The sequence below is a fragment of the Vombatus ursinus genome, unplaced genomic scaffold (genome assembly GCF_900497805.2).
Source record: "Vombatus ursinus unplaced genomic scaffold, bare-nosed wombat genome assembly UNPS02014807.1, whole genome shotgun sequence".
NCBI lineage: Eukaryota > Metazoa > Chordata > Mammalia > Diprotodontia > Vombatidae > Vombatus > Vombatus ursinus.
In genome coordinates this window covers 7,271,485-7,290,573 of record NW_020954585.1, presented here as the reverse complement: position 1 = coordinate 7,290,573, position 19,089 = coordinate 7,271,485, and the positions used below count along the sequence as shown (strand labels likewise).

General features: G+C 39.6%; 1 protein-coding gene across 1 annotated transcript in view; it reads left to right on the top strand.

Annotated features, from left to right (window-relative positions):
* Positions 1-196: 196 nt before the first annotated feature.
* Positions 197-19,089, top strand: part of LOC114051899 (otoancorin-like) — an 83,360-nt gene continuing 64,467 nt past the window's right edge. Inside the window, exons 1-11 of the mRNA XM_027874286.1 lie at positions 197-284; positions 600-628; positions 723-753; positions 873-900; positions 1,338-1,425; positions 2,565-2,696; positions 6,318-6,553; positions 9,971-10,074; positions 12,181-12,281; positions 13,115-13,254; positions 15,293-15,416. Of these exons, the coding sequence (XP_027730087.1) occupies positions 197-284; positions 600-628; positions 723-753; positions 873-900; positions 1,338-1,425; positions 2,565-2,696; positions 6,318-6,553; positions 9,971-10,074; positions 12,181-12,281; positions 13,115-13,254; positions 15,293-15,416 (1,101 nt within the window). The remainder of the gene's footprint in view (positions 285-599; positions 629-722; positions 754-872; positions 901-1,337; positions 1,426-2,564; positions 2,697-6,317; positions 6,554-9,970; positions 10,075-12,180; positions 12,282-13,114; positions 13,255-15,292; positions 15,417-19,089) is intronic.

Below are 19,089 nucleotides of genomic sequence, written 5' to 3'. Positions count from 1 at the left end.
TAAACATATAAATGCTACACATGTGAATAAGTCTGGTTATGTTAAAAATAAAAAATTTCACTATTATTATAAAAGTTTAAGGGGCTTTTGTGGTCTTTTGAAATTCTTTCCTTTTTCTTCATAATTTTCTTTATTTCTTTCTTTGTTTCTTCTTGCAAACCTAAATGTCTCTTTTACCTGAATCAATCATAGGATAATGTTCGGAGAACCCAGAATTTATTTCCTGCTTCTTTTCTTGATGGGTGATTCAGTCGCAGCTTTGAAATCTCCAAATTCTAGGCAGGGTAAGTCCGGAAGAAGTGATTTTCCATGCATTGGAAAAGTTCTATGGAATGTATTATAATAAGTTTAGATCAGTTTAGGTACATGATATTCTAAGATGGGGAAGAAGTTTGTGTCTAGCCAGGTGATTATGTTTGAAGTTTTCAGAGTTATTCTAAATGTCTCATCCTATGTACAGGTTGGTATTTGTGGTAACAGTTCATCAAGAATTACCCTCATATGTCTCTTCTTGCTTTTCATTTATGGTACGCTTATATTTTAGAAGGTTGAATAATCCAACTATAGTTACATGCTCACTGGATTTTTTTTTTAAACAGATTTGCATCCGTTACTGCAGAAAATGGCAGTGAGTATTCAATCTTCTTTTAATCAAAATTCCTTCTATTGTAACACACTAACATTGGGGGATAATACTTGACTTTATCTCTTGTGCCTTCTAGGAAGAAATAATAGAGGGAAGATATCTGAATGGTAATATGTTCCATGGGATCTTGCTTGCTTCTCATTATGGTTTCAAACGCAATTGCAACATTGATCTCTCTGCGGTGATTCAGTTTTAAGCTGTCTTTCTGTTTTATTTCCCCATGCAGCTCTTCTGGATTTAATCCAGTTTCAGAGGTAATACAAAGAATACAAGGTTTTGTACATTCTAGAACATTACTCTAAGAACTATAGGTTTGGGAAAGAAAGATGAGGTTGGTGTGGGTCGGTGTCTTTCACAGGATGTGGAATATCGTGGGAGCTAAATGCATTTTTAATAAAGTCACAAAATAGGATCACAGATGGGGCTGCAATGAAACTACCAAACTAGATTTCCCTTAAACTGGAAGGCTTTCATCTTAATTTTAGTGGATTGTTATTATATTATTGAATAGTTTGGTGAATTATTATTATCATTATCATCATTATTATCACCTCTTGTGATATTCTACTACTGACTTATTTATTTTCATTGCCCTTATTCTCCACATCCTTGTTTCCCATTAACTCAGGCAATCAGTAATTGACCACAACAGATCCTTTGACCTGTGTCTTCTCTGTGTTTCCAATTAAAGTTCTAATGTGTGGACCTCGGACCTATCCCAAAGACTCATGGCCTATTTCCATTCACGAAATGTTGCCTTTACTGTGAGCAGTCTTCAGGTTTGTGTAATCTCACTTTCAAGGCATAGTCGTATCACTGGACCCATTTCTTTGACTTGGATCCTTGAAAATTTTGTAGCTGCCGCCGCCATTAAATTTATCTCCTGGGCTCTCAGCCAGGCTTCCCACAGCCTTAGGAAGACTCTTCAAGAATTGTGCATGGTAGTGATTATTTCCACTGAAATCAGATATTGATTTTAATCACCTACTATGTATCAAGCATTGTGCCAAGCTGTAGGGATGCAAATACAGAAGAGAAACGATCTGTTTTCAAGGGGCTTGCCTTCTAATTGGGGAGTACAACACATAGCGTCTCCTTCGCTCTGCTGACCTTTTCCTTCAGTGACCCAAATATGTTCGGGGAGAAGTAGCTAGGCTTAGGGAGGATCTTCTGGGAGCTCCCTTTGAGAGTAGTATTACTGATTAGATGGGAAAACTATGCCCTGGTAAGTAGACAGAAAAGAAGTGAGGTGTTAGATGTGGCTTGTTTTTGGTAGTTGTTATATGCACATGTGTTTTCCTATGTGTTTAGATGGTAAACTCCCTGAGGCACTGGAACTTGTTTTCTATTTCCTTTGTATTCATCCTGTGGGGATTTTTCTTCTTTTGGGGGGGAGGGGAAGGGGGATGACCTGAAGGAGGGATTATTCGAGGGGCAGTATTCTCTGTGTTTGTGTCCTGACTGTGTGGAGTACAGTTAGCTTTTTTGGCTGTTGTCCTTCCTCTGCAGGAAGGAATCCAAAACAAAAACCTCTGTAATATGAGCTTCCCTCCCCAGAAAATCCAGGAAGAATGAGGTGCCCTGTCTAAGCAAGAATCAAAACAGTCTCCCAAGAAGTAACCATGTCAACTAGAAAAGACCATAGTATCCCTGCTTCCTTGTCCCAAGGAAAAGGGATCCATATCTACTCTCTCCAGCTCCCTACATCTCTTGTTGGGATCATGTGAGGGGTGATGAGACAGAGGCTTCTAAGCTAGCCCTGATTGTGAGTCCTGCAATGCGTGGCAGGCCTTACTGGCTTTGTGCTTTCTTTAAATGTAGGCCTCTAGGGAAACTGAAAAGCATGGTGACTAGCCAATCTGAAAGGCATCCTTGCATCCGTCCTGGGTCAATTTGCTTTTATCCCCTTCATTCTCAGGCTACCATGGAAAATTACCTGGAGAACCTTCTGTACCAGCCCCAGAAGCTGCTGGCAGATTTCCGACAGACTGATGACCAGCAATTACAGACTGCCATGAAGTACCTGTTTGAAGACAAAAAGAGCCGATTGGTAAGGGGGCCCTAGTGGACCTAGAGATAAAGAGGAACTAGGTCCTTCAAACTACTGAGTCTGCCTCAGCACCAGGGATGCCGCAGGCAAACAATAAGCTTTTATTATTAAGCACCTACTGTGAATCAGTCATTGTGCTCTGTGGTGGGGATACAAATACATACCTGATACAATTCCTGCCTTATCCCTTGAGGGAATAATAAATAGCATCTGCCTTCTCCTTTTCCTACAGTTACCCAAGTGTACTGAAAGAGAAATAGCTACTGGGTTTAAGAAAAGGGTTTCTCTCTCTTTTGCCTGTACTCAGGAACTAAGAAAAGCACCAGGGGAGTCTCTGATAAGGAACAGAATAAGGAAAGAAAAAGGAAGGGAAACTTTACCAGCTCTAGCCCATTCAAAAGTAACTTGTGAACGATTTTCATGTAGGCAGTAAAGAGTGAGTGAGTTTGAGGGTTCTTGGGAGTCAGAAAGACAGAGATCTTGAAAAATTTTCTATTTTGGAGTAAGGTGTTGAAGAGGATAATTAGCCAGTCAGATTTTGAAAAGAATCTCTAAGATCTGCCTGATTGTACCGTAATAAAGGCTACCTTCATCACAGATAACTCCCCTAGAAATGAGTTAGCTGAAAATGATTCAATTTTTGTCTAAATACGTTGTGGTGATGATTGTGTAAGACTAAAGCTTAATAACTATTCACTTATTTTGATCAGATAAAGGATGAAATAAAGGTTCTACACAAGGCAAAATTTATTGACTTCAGGACTGGCTAAGGAGAAGACACCATGAGGTGTTCTAAAATTTAGAACATATTTTCCCCAAAGTTCTTGAATACTAATGTCAGAAGTATATAGAAGCACATATCATTTAACAAGCAAAATATCATGCTGTATAAGCAATGCCTGTTGTCATAGAAATAAATTGAGGTACAAAGTTCTAAGCAAGATCAATTTGTTAGCAAAGCATGAATTTGCCAGTAAATAGGATCTCAGCCTCTTCAGCAAGCTAAGACCTTGAATGAGGGCTGACAGATAATTTTTATAGGTAAAAGGAAGAACATTCAAAAACTAGAAGGCAACAGAAAACAATATGATTGGTTACAAAGCTTGGGGTATCATAGATAGAGAAGACAATATAAGTGACTAGAAATTGGGAATATGGCCCTAACAACAACTTCTCCTTTCATCTTGTCACTAGGAAATGCTGATTGTTTGAGTCCATCTGCAAGACTAACTAATGGTGTATAGATAACAAAATTCCTCTAATGGTACAAGGACAGCTAGTGGTATAATGATAACAGATTTCCTTTTAGTTAAAGTGACTTATAGGGCAACTGAACTTTTAAACTTCACTCAGAATGGAAAAACTGAACTTCTGAACCTATGTACTTCTGAACTTACCTCAAAGACAAAGAAGCATGACTTTGGCAGTTATACAAAATGGCAGCAGTGATACAGAATAGAATCAATAACAAAATAGAATCAGTAAAATCAATTTGATTTCTCAGTTTCTCAACCCTTAATCATCAATCAACAAGCATTTAATTCCCTGCTAAATACCAGGCCCTATGCTAGGTGCTAGTGATAAAAAGACTGAAAAATGAAGTAAGTCCCTCGAGGAGCTTACATTCTGAAGAGGGAAAATAAAGTGTCACAGGTTAATGGTGGCCATCTAATAGATCGTGGGCTAGGCTTTCTCCTGCCCCCTTCTGGTGGCCCCCATATGAAAGAGCTGTTGAAGTCTCAAGCCACATGCTCGAAAGAAAGGAAGAAGAAAGTGGGAGATGTTTTCTCTCCTTTTAAAGTATACTAAGTGTCCCATTATTCTCTTTACTAAAGAAGCTGCCAAAAGGGACAGGGGAAAGACAGACTTATTTACCCCATACTTACTCCATGAGGTAACTCTTGTGTTACATATATTCATGAGCCATGGTGTGCTGAAGTTGGCTTGTACTTAGGAGCCCATTATTAAATTTTTATTGTAAGCATTTATACCTCAAAAATCAGCAAACTACAAACAAGGGCTTGATTTATTGTTTTGTTGATTGTATAGACTTAAGAAAGTGATGGCAATAATGTTAATAATGCAAATTAAACTAAAAAGTGGGTGTTCTGTGGAGACAGCTGTTATTAAACATTTAGCAGCACACACATGCCTATAGAAAGGAGACCTTAGCAACTGGGGCCATCAGGAAAGGTTTCCCATGGGACATGACATTTGAGCTGAGCTTTGAAGGAAGCCAAGTATTCCAGGAGGCAAAGATGAAGACAGAGTACATTCCAGGCATGGAAAATAGCCAATACAAAGCATGGAGGTAGGAAATGGATTGTTGTGTCAGGAACAACAAGTAGGCTAGTTTTGCTGAACTCAATCGCTCAATCACCATTTATTAAATGCCTACTATGTACCAGGCACTATGCTACGTTCTGGGCGTATGAAAAAAGGCAGAAGACAAGTAAGGAGCTCACAATCTCATATGGGAGACCACAAGCAAACAAATATGTTCAAACAAGCTATATACAGGATAAGGAAATAATCACCTCAGAGGAAGCACTAGAATATAGTGGAGTAGGGAAAGACTTCTGCAAAAGATGGGATTTTAGTTGGGACTTAAAGGAAGCCAGGGAGGTCAGAAGATGAAAGTAAGAAGGGAGAGCATTGTAGGCAAGGGGGACAGCCAGAGAAAATGCCTAGTTGGGGGAGAGAGAGGTTCTTGTTCAAGGAACAGCCAGGAGGCCAATGTCACTGGATAGAAGAGTACGTAGTGGGGAGTGAGGTACTGGGGTAGTAGAGGGGGCTAGGTTATGAAGGCCTTTGAATGCCAAACAGAGCATTTTGTATTTGATCCTAGAGGCAATAGGGAGCCACTGGAATTTATTGAGAGGGACAGTGTGACATAGTCAGACTTGTGCTTTAGGAAAATTACTTTAGTAGCTGAATGGAGAATGGATTGTAGTGCAGAGAAGACAAGGCAGGCAGACCCACCTGCAGACTATTGCAGGCACTGAGGTGATAGGGGTTTATACTAAAATGGTGTTAGTATCAAAGGAAAGAAGGGGGCCTATTCGAGAGATGTTGCAAAGGTGAAGTCAAGAGGCCTTGGCAACAGATTAGATATGAGGGCTAAGAGATAGTGAGGAGTCCAGGATGACTCCTAGTTTGAGAGCCTGAGGACCTGGGAGGGTGATGTTACCCTTTATAGTAATAAAGAAGGTAGGAGGTGGGGAGGATTCAGACAGACAGATAGTAAGTTCAGTTTTCGGACATGTTGAATTTAAGATGTCTATTGGACATCCAGTTTGAGATGTCAGAAAGACAATTGGAGATTTGAGATTGGAGGTCAGCAGAAGTTGAGTATGAGTAGAGTACATGAAAGAGAATAATTATATAATAAACCTAGAAGGCTGGATGGATCCTGATTCTGAAGGACTTCAACTTACTTTCTTGTGTTATTCTTAAGAGTAGATGCTGGCAGAACTGAGATATCTCTAAACCAAGTTGCATTGATTTTCCCTGCTATTTCCCTTCCCACAAAGTATAATTTCCCCAAGGGTTCTGATCCAACTAATCAGAACATACCAAAAGCCAACAGGTCACCTCTCTCTCCTCTCTTGGTTTCTGCAGGAGCTGGACGACATAGTGATTGATCTGGAGGAAATCCAGTACCATGCTTTGCAGACACCTGGGGTGAACCGAACTCTGTTCCTCATCACCCTAGAGAAATGCTTCCTGGTCATGAGTTCCATTGAATGTGTGGATATACTAGGACGGGTGCTAAGGGTTTCCCCTGGGAGCTTTCTCCAGCCAGAGATCTTTGGGAACCTTCCCAGAAACCTTCAGGAAGATTCCTTTAAGAATTTGTGAGTGCCTTGTTTTCTTCAGCAGATGGTCTTGGGAGTGAAAGAAAGATAAAGCATCTGTTAAGCACTTGCTATTTATTTGTGCTAAATGTGCTAAATGCTGGGGATACAAATACAAGCAAACAAGACACCTGCCGTCAAGAGGCTTACACTATAATGGAGGAAAATAACATATAAAGAGAGGCTACCAAAGTGTGTGGTGGGGCAGCAATTTGGAAATGACTGGAAAGTGATTTGAAGACCTAGTACTGCAGAAAGTACAGTTATCCCTTCCACATTGGGATGGAGGGGCAGGGGTTAGGGGCATGGTCCCCTCCCCCCAATCTGGAAAATCCATGTAAAATTTCTTGGCCCTCCCTTTGTACCAGAGAAGAAGTCTGAATTTTTTCTTTTTCTTTTATGGGTTATTTACAATACCTTATTATAAAACTTGAGTTGATATTATATAATACTATACATGTATTTAATGGATTTCTGAGTTTCTAAACTTTTTCTGTGTCATCTGTTAGTCTTCACGTGTCATCTGCTGCTTCCACAAAACTCCCAAAAAATTCCCATTTAATTTCTCGTACCAACCTGTGATATATAGAAACCATGACGGGGAAAGTTGTGATGTGAAAGGGATAACTGTAAAGTAAATGCATGTTTGTCAGTGCCCAGAACACCAGGGGCAGAGTCCAAGGCTTTAATGAGAAAGAGATGAGTATCGTGGTGGGGAGTTTAGGCTACACAGGAGTATCATTTGGAAGATAGAGGGTGAATTAGGATTGGAAGGGGTACTGGATCTGCAGTAAGTTTGAGTAAAATCTTTAAGCTGAAATACAGTATAGTTTTAATAGAAGGCTCCTATCCATATATAGACCTTATGCTACTGGCATCATCAGTAGGACATAAAACATTGGAGTTCTCTTTATGGTTGTGATGATTTGCCGTGTATCTTTCGTCAGTTGAATGAGACTAGTTGTTCAGGCTACAGTAGCTATGAGACAGAGAATAAACATAGTATGATTCTGATCTCATTAGCATGGTACTATGACAGAGTAGGTGATAACCTTCTTGCACTTATTAAGTATCCACTCTATGCAAAACATTGTCTTTCTTCACCAAGAACAATGACATATAAGACGTTGATGTTGTTGAGTCATTTTTTCAGTTGTGTCCAACTCTTTGTGACACTATTTGGGATTTTCTTGGTAAGGATACTGGAATGATTTGCCATTTCCTTCTCCAGCTCATTTTACAGATGAGGAAACTGAGGCAAACAGGATTAAGTGACTTGTCCAGGGTCACACATTTACTAAGTATGTGAGGCTGGATTTGAACTAACAAAGAGGAGTCTTTCTGACTCCAGGACCAGCACTTTATCCATGGTCCCTACCTTTAGGAAGCTTACAATTTAGGGAAGAAGGGAAGACATATAACAATTGACTAAGCAAAATTCAAACAATTCGTTACTGAAAACCTGCTTATTTTTGTAGGGAGGCCCAACAGTTCCTCAGAAGGTTAATCCCTCCAGCTCACCTGCCCCAAGTGATCGTTGCTTCTGGGCTTAAGTCAGTGATGGAGGAGGTTAGGAGTTAGAGGCTTCCAAACAACCTTGCTCTTTGGGCTTGTCATTCTAAGCAGGTTCCAGCTGCTTTGTGCTTTCTTTAAATAGAGGACTGTGGGAGAAAAGTAATCTTTTCTCTATTTGCTTAACAAACTCAGACCTAAATTATCTTGAATTCCAAACTAGGAGAGCTGAATAAATGAAGTTTTATTGCACTTAGAATGTGTGTGTGTGTGTGTGTGTGTGTGTGTGTGTGTGTGTGTGTGTGATGAGAAGACATAGAGTGGATCAGGAACCATTTTTTGAAGATTTCAGTTCTAGGCAAAATTACAATGTAGGTATAATTAATCTAGAACTCACGGACCATTACAGTTTTCATGGATCTTAAAGATCATCTTGTCCAACCATGTCAGCTCCCCACTCCATTTTACAAGTGAAGAAAACTGAGGCCCAGAATGGTGAAATGATTTGTTCGTGGTCATATTGCTAGTAAGTGAAGGAACTTGGATTTGAAACCAGCTCTTCTGTCTTATTCTAGCTTTTTTCTACAGTGACTCTTCTAGCTATGTCATTCTGTTCCTTTTTCCTTTCCTGAAGTGTTTCCCTCCCTGATTCCCCTTAGGTGGTCAATGCCTAAATCCTTTCCTTCTAGTCAAAGACTAATTTTAGTAAAGGATCTGAAACTCATTTACATTGGAGGAATAAATAACTTATAATGGTTTAAAGTGTTCCTCCAGGAGGAAAAAATGGATTCTTTCTGTTGAGGCTGACTTTTATATTCACTACTCTTCTAAGTTTCCCCTATCTGTTTGCATACCTGCTCTCTTCTCCCATTAAGACATCATACGACCTTGGGCAAGTCATTTTTCCCTCTGAGTCTCAGTTTCTCTAATGGTACAATAAGGGAGTTGGATTAGCTTATCTCTAAGGTCCCTTCCTACTTTATATTGAATGAACCTATGTAGTCAATCAGTCAGTCAGTCAATAAAAATATATTAAGAGCCTGCCATGTGTTAGGCACTGTGCTAAGAGCTGGAGATACAAAGGAAGGCAAAAGATAGTCCTTGCACTCAAGGATCTTATAATCCTTGTGAGTGTGTGTGTGTGTGTGTGTGTAGAGGCAGGGTTTACTTTTGTTTATTCCCTGTATTTTTCCATCTTGTTAGTGCTTTGATTTCCTGTACTAATTAACATTTTTGGAGGGCTATATTTATGTTTAATTTTTGTTTTTCTCAATTACATTTGAACAAGCATTTTTAACATTTGTTTTTTTAATATTTTGAGTTCCAAGTTCCCTCCCTCTTCTCCCATACCTTGAGAAGGGGTTTGATATAGATTGTACATATGCAGTCATGCAAAACATTTCCATGTTAGCCATGCAGCAAAAGAAAACACAGATTAAAAAAAAGAATAATAAAGAAAATTTTTAAATGCTTCAATATACATTCAGACTCCATCAGTTCTTTCTCTAGAGATGTTTAGCATTTTTCATCATAAGAAGGAACTTACAATCTAATGGGGGATGACACATAAAAAAGGGGAGAGGGAAGGGAGGATACCCAGCATGGGGTTCATGAAGAAGTCCTACAGTCAGATGGAAAATGATGAGATGGCTCTCCTGGGCATAATCCTTAAATAGAAGATCTTCAAGGAGCTCTCCAATATCCAATATCTACTCTCTACTCTTTCTAATCAGAGGGAGGGAGAGGCTTTGGGGGGTACTGAAGGGCATATGAGTTTCAGAGTTGATGTGATCTTGCAGGAGCATGAGTTTCTAGAGATCATGATGAGGTCCAGGAGAGCAACCTGATGGGAAGTGAATCTCCATCTTTTTCTTTCCTCTGCTGACATTTGTTTTGGTCATTTAGGTCCTCGGTGTTTAAAGATCTCTATGACAAGATCTCTGCTCGTTCACAGAGGGCACTCTACTCCTGGATGACTCAAATTTTACAGAAATCTGCCAACTCAACCAGTAAGACCAAAAGTCTACAGAACATTGCCATGGGGTTTATCTTTGTGTTAGAAAGAGAGAAAGCTTTCTAAATACCAGCTTATCCCCTCCGTGGAAAGGAGAGAAAAAAAATACTTGCTTAGCTCTTTGTCTCTTTGCATCAGCTATTACCTATCCAAGCTTTTTGTACTTTGTTGTACTTTCCATCATAAATCAGAAATAATGGGACCATTTATACCAGTGATTAAGGGAGCAAAACTTCTTGATAGTTAATGAGTGCATTCAGTGGAAAAATGCCATAGCTTATGTATCATTTGTAAATTAATTAAATCCTTCTTATAACATGAACTGCTTTAAAGAAGTGGGTGTGAACAACTTTTCTCATACTGACAACTCATTTTCTATCTAAACCAGTAATTCCAAAACTTCTTGGAATTATGATACTTAATTGCTTTTGATTTCAGGAGATCTTGACACCTTCCTCTTAAAAGTCCTTCAGGGAACATATTTTATCTTTAACCGAAGTTAATTTAAAATAATTTACTTCGGGCATTTGAGTCTTGTTTCTGCCACTTGCAAGCTGTGTAGCAATGGACAAATCATTTTTCCTTTCTGAGCCTCAGTTTCCTCATCTATAAGGTGGGAATATTAATAGTTTTACTGCGTATCTCAAAAAAGTCGTAATAATAAAGTGAGGAAATGCATATAAAATGCTCTGTAATTGAAAAGCACAATATAGATGTGTATGTGTGTCACTATTATTTTTCATTATTTTATAATATCCCTGAGATTCTTAGAGAATCACAAAACTGGTCTCTATGAAGACAACTTAGTGATGATGTTAATTTCAATTAATGAGCAGTTTGCTTTGGATACATAGGCAGCAACAGGTGGAACCTGGGACCCTGAAGGAATCTGCTAGCCTGAATTTCAGGATGCTCAGTTACAATTTAGTACCTTAATGAATCAGAAGAAACAATTTTCTTGGTGAACTCTAGTGTTCTAAGCAGATGAATATCTCTCTAAATGGTGATCAGTTAAGTTCTTCCTTACCAGAAGAAAGGTTCAAGAACATTTACTCTTAGAGTTTCATAAGAGCACTCATTGTGAGTGAGACATCCTACATTCACAGACATCCTAACATTAACTTCACCAAGTTTTCAGATGTTTTTAACTGAGAGCAGAACATGCTAATACAGAAATATCCATGTAGTGATATGTTACCTTTAATTAATCCTAAATGGTAAAGTACCTTAGGGTCATCTAGTCCAATCCCCTTGTTTGATGCATGAAGCTCTGATATTCCATTACAGATGAGTGTGGCTCATAACACTAAAAGGGTCCAGAATGCAGGAACTGAAATTCCCTGAAGTGTTGAAAACCTGTAGTTCACTTTACCTATGGCAATGCCTTCCCAGAACATTCGACCTAGACTTTGTTGTTATTGATCAGTCATTTTCAGTCACGTCTGACTCTTCATGACTCCTTTTGGGGGTTTTGTGGCAAAAATACTGGAGCAGTTTGCCATTTCTTTCTCTGGCTCATTTACAAATAAGGAAACTGGGGCAAACAGGGTTAAGTGACTTGCCCAGGGTCACACAGCTAATAAGTCTCTAAGGCCAGATTAGAACTCAGGAAGATGAATCTTTCTGACTCCAGGTCTAGCACTCTATCTACTTTACCACCTGTACCTAGAAGGGACCTTCAAAAACATCTTATCTAACCTCCTTATTTTAGAGACAAAAAAGCTGAGGCTCTGGGGGAAAGCTTGGTGGTGCAGTGGATAGAGCACCGGCCCTGGATTCAGGAGGACCTGAGTTCAAATCCGGCCTCAGACATATAACACTTACTAGCTGTTTGACCCTAGGCAAGTCACTTAACCCCCATTGCCCAACCAAAAAAACAAAAAACTGAGGCCCAAAGAAAGGAGGTAACTTGCTGCATAGTTAAATGGCGGAGCTGGGACTTAAATCCTTCTCAATCCAGGGGCAATGCTCTTTCAACTGTGGCTTACACCCTGCTGTAAACTCTTAGTAAATTTTAACTCAATGCATTATTGGCAGCAAAGATGTCTGTGAATATTCCAAAGTTGTGTGAATATTTCTAGTATTTTCTTTTACTGGGCAGATGACTCTGTGTCATGGGTTAGTGCAGAAAACCTGTGGATTTTGGGAAGATACATGGTTCATCTCCCATTTGAAGAAATTACAAAAATTAGTCCTGTTGAGGTAAGTGTAAGATTCCATTCATGCTGTCATACCCATTTCAATGAGAGTGAGAAGTGCTCTTAACCCCCCCCCCCCCCCCCGTTCTCTATGATTAGTAGATTTAGAATGAGAAGGATCCCAGAGTCGACCTTGGCCAATCACCTTGTTTTATAGATGAGGAAGAATGGGTCTATAGTCTTGACCAAGGTCACTCAAGTACTAAGCACCTAAGCCCAAGAGAGGCATCATGAGATTGTAGAAATAGCAATCAATCAATGAACATTTATTAAGCACTTACTATATGCCAGGCATTGTACTAAGTGCTGGGGAGACAAAAGAGGCAAAAGACAGTCCCTGCCTGCAAGGAGCTTGCAATCTAATGGGGGAGACAACATACAAACAAATATATACAAAGCAAGCTATATACAGGATAAATAGCAAGTAATTATCAGAGGGAGGACACTGGAGTTAAGAAGGGCTGGGGAAGGCTTCCAGAAAGTGGGATTTTTAGTTGGGACTTAAAGGAAGCCAGGAAGGTCAGTAGTCAAGAGTGGAGGAGGGAGAGTATGCCAGGGACATCCTGCTTCCAACGTTTACTTGACATGTGGCCATGGACAAGTCACTTAATCCCTCCAAGCCTCAGTTTCCTCAGCTGAAAAATGGGAATAGTAATTCTTGTTCATATTTACCTCTTTGGGTTGTTGTGATGATCTAATGAGATACTATAGATAAGGAATTTTGTGAGCAATAAACATTATATAAAAGTCAGCAGTTATTATGATTATTAATATTATTGTTGTTGTTATTATGGCATTTGGGGCCTCATGACCTGATTTCTGATCTCTGCCCATTAGATTGGGCTGTTTATCAGCTATGACAATGCCACCAAACAACTAGATACAGTTTATGACATCACACCAAAGCTGGCCCATGCTTTCCTGGAAAGGATCAACTCTTCTAGCTTTGATATGAGGAATACCTCTACCATTCACAGGTAAGAAGCAACAGTTTTCTAGTTCTCTGAAAGTACCAGCTTCTCATAGATAGTCTGTAAGCACAACATTTTCTTTGTAAATAAGGGATTTTTTTCTGGCAGAAAAGGGAACAATTGTAGTTTTATTCTTTTAACTTGCCCACAAAATATTGTGCTGGTGAAGGATGGTATCATTTTCTCCCTCCCCTTCCCCGAGCATTGCTTTTTAGAAGTGACATGAAGGCGATGAAATTTGCTAGAGGAAAGATGACTATGTCAAGAAATGAAACAGCAAGAACAAACAAACAAAAATACCTGAACACCATGTGATTGTAATGACCAAGGTTGACCCTGGGAAAAAATAAAGAAAATGCACCTCCCTCTCCTGTTTGCGGGGGTTGGAGAATATTGAGATAGAGTGTGGCTCATACTGTCAGACACAACTGATGTTTGATTTTGCTGAACTACATTCCCCGCCCTCCCTCCCACTTCTTTATTTTAATGAAAAAGCTTGTTGAGCAAGGGAGGGGAAGGAATACATCCAGAAATGAAAGTGATATAAAAACAAAAGATGTCAGTAAAAATAAGATCATTTATCCATTCATTCACTCATTTGCTTGTTTGTTTGCTTGTCCATTCATTCATTCATTCATTCGTTTGTTTTATTGCAAAGAGAGAGACAGAATTTATTTGGACATCAAAACCCCTGAATTCTGGTCCTGACTTCCGCTAGCTGGCTGTGTAACCTTCAGCAGGTCATTTAACCTCTCTGGACTTCAGTTTCCTTATATGTAAAATGAAAAGATTGGGCTAGGTCAAAAGTTCTTAAGTTTTTGTGTTTGATGGACCCCTTTGGCAGTCAAATGAAACCTATGAACCTTTTTTCTAAATAATATTTTTGAATGTATGAAATAAAATACATAGGATTATAAAGTAAATCAATTGTGTTGAAATGTAGTTATCAAAATATACTTTTTTAAAAGTTCATGGACTCCAGGTTAAGAACTTCTAGGCTAGCGGATCATTAAAGTTCCTTCCAGAGTGAAAATTTTATTAGCTCTTTTTCAGCATGGCCCGGTGAACTCATTTCATGTCAGGGAAGTCAGAAGCTATGAGTGGCCAGAGTATGTATGATAAAGAGGTCAACTGCTGGGCCATCTGGGTGACCAGCCTAATAAGACCTGTTGGTTGCTATTCTTGGAGCCAGGAATTCACAAGTAATAACAGCACCTTCTACTATACCAGCAATCTAAGAAATGGCTTTTGGCAAGTCGCCGAAGCTGAATTCCTCAGTTTAGCTTTAGGATTGGAAAGAACAGCCCTTCATTGCACTCAGGAGAATTGCCTCGAGGGCAAGGCCTTGTTCCCCTTTATTCTTTTATATCTTCTCTGGAATTTAGATTCTACTGCTGAAAAATACAGCAAACTCAGTTTTCTGTGTTAAGCAGGGGAAGCAATGGCATGGAAACCTCCTAAAAGCAGAGGTGGGGTATATAGATCTATAAAGCATTTATTAAACTTTAATGGAAAATAGGAAGTGACTGTGGGTAGGGAGGAAGATGAGGAGACTTTGGAAGTAATTTGGAGACCTGGTTCCCAGACAAATAAAGAAAAAACCTCACCAGTTAGAAGGAGTGGAATCTAAATTTCTGATGAGCTGGAGATGGTCACATAGTAGGACCAAAGCACGGAGACCACATATGACCTCCAGGTTATTTGTGCCTGTAGCTGAAATCTGGTTTTCATTTTTGTGTCTATGAGATTTTCCCTTTCCCCAGCAAATTTGTCTTTCACAATATCTGACTTGGTCTCTTTATACTACTTGGCACTTTCTGAATACATATTGACTGAAGGTGGGGAGAAGGAACTCCAGGTGACAGATACAACTGACTTATTAATAAAATTTTGCCCAGATAATATGCAAAGTGCATAACCTCCTTGTGGTCATAGAGAGTTATACTGTAATTGAGCTATTAAATATGATGAGCTGCATCCTGTTTCCTGTATCACTTTGATTCTTTTGGATTATTTTCCAACCTACTCTCATTTCCTTACCTAGGCTGGGGCTGCTTGTTTGTTTCTATGATGACCTGGAGGAGCTGGAAGCCACAGTAGCCCAAGTCTTACTACACCAAATGATTAAGTGTAACCAACTTCAAGGCTTCCAGGCTGATGTTCAGAAGGTGAAGAAGACTGGGTATCCCCACGTCCAGCCCACAATAGCTTGTGTTTTGAACTGGTAGGGATAGAGAAGACTCAGAAGGCTTTGGCTGATGAAGAAAGGGCGGGATCTTTTTGGGGGGGGAGGGGAGAGGGCTGGTTTGTGAGGAAACTGGGACTTGGAATTGAGCAGAAAAATCCAGATGAGGGGATGCAGTCATGATGGGAATCAGGAGGTTGGATCAGGGGCCTGATAAAGGGGATTCAGAGCATGGGGGAAACCAGAGCTGGAGATGAGAAATAGAACACTGGAGAATCACTCAAATTGTGGCTTCAGGCTGCAGGCTCTGGGAATGCCTGTGGCCACTCTGCATGCCCACCATTTAGCCATCTGCTAGTCATTTTTTTTCCGTTTTTTGGCGAGGCAGTGGGGTTAAGTGACTTGCCCAGGGTTACACAGCTAGTGAGTTTCATGTGTCTGAGGCTGCATTTGAACTCAGGTCTTCCTGATTCTAGGGCCGGCGGTCTATCCACTGCACCACCTATCTGCCCCTGCTAGTCATTCTTATGTTTATAAGGTGCCACTTGCCCAATCTTCTGCATATGTTGATGGTGGGAAGCAGGCACTTTGTGTCTTGTGAAGAATTAGATGCATGGTGCCTCCCTCCAGCAATATTTGTCTCTCTTTATCCCCCATTTCCTTCTTTCCACTTTAGCTTTCTTCCTCTCTCTTCTCCCCCTTCATTCCCTCTTTGCCTTCCTTCTTTCCAATTCAGTTCAACCAAATAAACATTTATCAAGCACCTGGAATATGGTGTACAAGGCATATGCTCTGTTCAGGGGATACAAAAACAAACAAAAAAAAAGTTAAATATCCCAGAGGTATGCTGGTAAATGTTTAACAACTGGCTTTCTGGGGAAAAAAATAGTGTGCACAACACACTTTTAAGTTTAATCTGTATTATTACCATTTCTCCATTACTTTCTTAAGTCTAGACAATCAACAGAATAATAAATCAAGTGCTGATATGTAGTATTTACCGATTTCCAAGGTGTAAAGGCTTACACTAAAAATTTAATAATCTGCTCTAGGCACGTGAGAGCAGGCTTCAGAACACCCCTGAAATAGTTTCTACCTTCGAAGATCTCATGTTCTATTGGGAGGGCTATGACATGTACACAGATAAATACAATATAGTGTAGAGAGTTATAAGGACAAAGACAACATGTTATAGGAATAATTGATGGAGAAGACATTTTCATCTCAGGTAATTGGAAAAGTTCATATGGAGGAGGTAGCACTGATTGAATTCTGAACAAGATAAGAAATTTGAAAGGTGGGGATAAGGAGGAATTGCATTCTAGCCTAGGAGACAGACTATGTGAATGTCAGAAGCATGAGATGGCAAGTTGCATTCAGGAAATAGGTAGTAATTTGGTTGGTGTAAAGTGATGTAAAATGAGGTGGAAAAGGTAGGCTGGAGCCAGATTATGGACTTTAAATGCTAGGCTAAGGAGTGTGGATTTTATCCCAGAGACAATAGGGAACTACTAAGGATTTTTCTGTTGTTTCACCTCTTCTTTCCAGTGCTCATTGCTCTTAAACACACTCCAAATTCCTGGTTTGCTTTCACCCGGGGGACACACTCTTTTCCTATGAAAAGATTATTGGAAGGCTCAGAATTGCACTATTCAACTTGAGTATTTGTTAAATGTCTTTGCTTTTTGCTCCTCAAATATTGGAATAATTTTCTGAAAGGGACTCTAGGACTCCAGCATGCACATAATCTTGCTGGTTAGTTTCACACTCTGTGCTTTTCTCTATGCTCCCTAAATCAAGGTTCACATTAAGAGCAAACTCAGTCCTCTGGGAATCCACACCCAGGCACACCCTCGAAATGCACACAATCTGCATGCCTACTCAATAACATGCCATGTTTTCTTCCTGTAATATACCCTTAATCTCTGTATTACTTCAATCATTCTGACCAAGAGGCTAAAAACTCTCTGTCCACATTAGATTCTTCACAGGTTCTATACTTTTATCTCCGTACACTCTGTCATGAATACATAGGGGTTAGTTAATCTATAATCATGCCAAAATGATTACCAGGATCAAAGGGATGTTTTGATGCTAAATAAATGGGCAGCTAGGTGGTCCAGTAGATAGAGTGCAGGGCCTGAAGTCAGGAAGACTGATCTTCCTGAGTTCATATCTAGCCTCTGACACTAACTAGCTGTGTTAACCTGGTTAAGTCACTTAACACTGTTTGCCCCAGTTTCCTCATCTGTAAAAAATGAAGTGGAGAAGGAAATGGCAAACTACTCCAATATCTTTGCCAAGAAAACCCCAAATGGAGTCATGAAGAGTGAGACTTGACTGAACAAAAAATAAATGAGGAATTTACAGACCTATTAGCTAACTTTCTTTCCCTAAGACCTGAGTTCAAATCTAGCCTCAGATACTTACTAGCACAAGTTAACTTAACCTCTGTTCACCACTGTTTCCTCAACTTTATAATAGGGATACTAACAACACCAACTTGCAGAAATGAGATAATATTTGTAAAGTGCTTAGCATAATGCCTGGCATATAGTGACCATTATATAAATACTTTCTGTTTTTCAACTCCAGGGTCCCCAGTGTTTAATATTCAATAGAAGAATGGTATGGTTAACACCAAGCTAAAGGAAGATTAATTTGTCAACTGTGGAAAAGATAAATTGGAGAAGGGAGAGACTAAAGGCAGAGACCAATTAAGTTACTATAATAGTTCAGGGCTATAATGTATATTTTATCAGCAACTAATACATTTCTTTAGTGCCTGCTATGTGGTATTCAGAACTAGACTTGGGGAAAGGTAAGCAGATACCCAGGATACAACATGAATGGAAGAGACAGGGAAGATCAGAGCATTCTGTAATGTTAGCCAGGGAAGGGATAGGGACAATAAAAGACACTTTTTGAAATGACTTTTTGTAAATGTTCATATTTTAATGAAAGGCATGTGGTGGTAGATAGAGAGCTGGCCTCAAAGTCAGGAAGACCTGAGTTCATTTCACCTCTGGCTGTATGACCCTGGGCAACTCATTGAACTTCTCAGTGTTATAAGCCAGTGGTGTCAAAATCAAAGGGAAAGAGTGACCACTACACTGTATGTCCCTTTGGATGGGTCTCACCAAAAGTCATTCCAGCTATGGTGTTTTTTGCCACCCCTTTGGATGTGTAGCTTGGTTCCCCCCCCTCCTTTTTTCAGTTGTGTGTCCATTTTTGGTAGGTACAGTCCTCATTAGAAATAATAGGCAAGTGGCTAGTAATAAAATGTCACAGAATTAGAAAGACTGTTAGTGTTCTATGCCAATTCACTTATTTTGCAGATGAGAAAACTGAGGCCCAAAGAACAAAGATGACTTACCTTAGGTTACACAGTTAGTAAGTGGCAGAGCCAGGATATAACCCTGATCTTCTGACATCCAGGTTAGATCTGTTAGATCACACTGCCTTTCAGCTGCCATCTAGACATTACCCAGAGTATGCACGTGGTATATGTGCATATCTAAAATGAATTTTAGGTAGACAGATAGGTAGATAGATAAATGGATGGGAATATTCAGAGTGTCCCAAAAGTCTTAGTGCAATTTTAACCTAGTAAAGCTGTGTGTGTGTATAGATAAAGATGTAGATTTAGAAAAAGA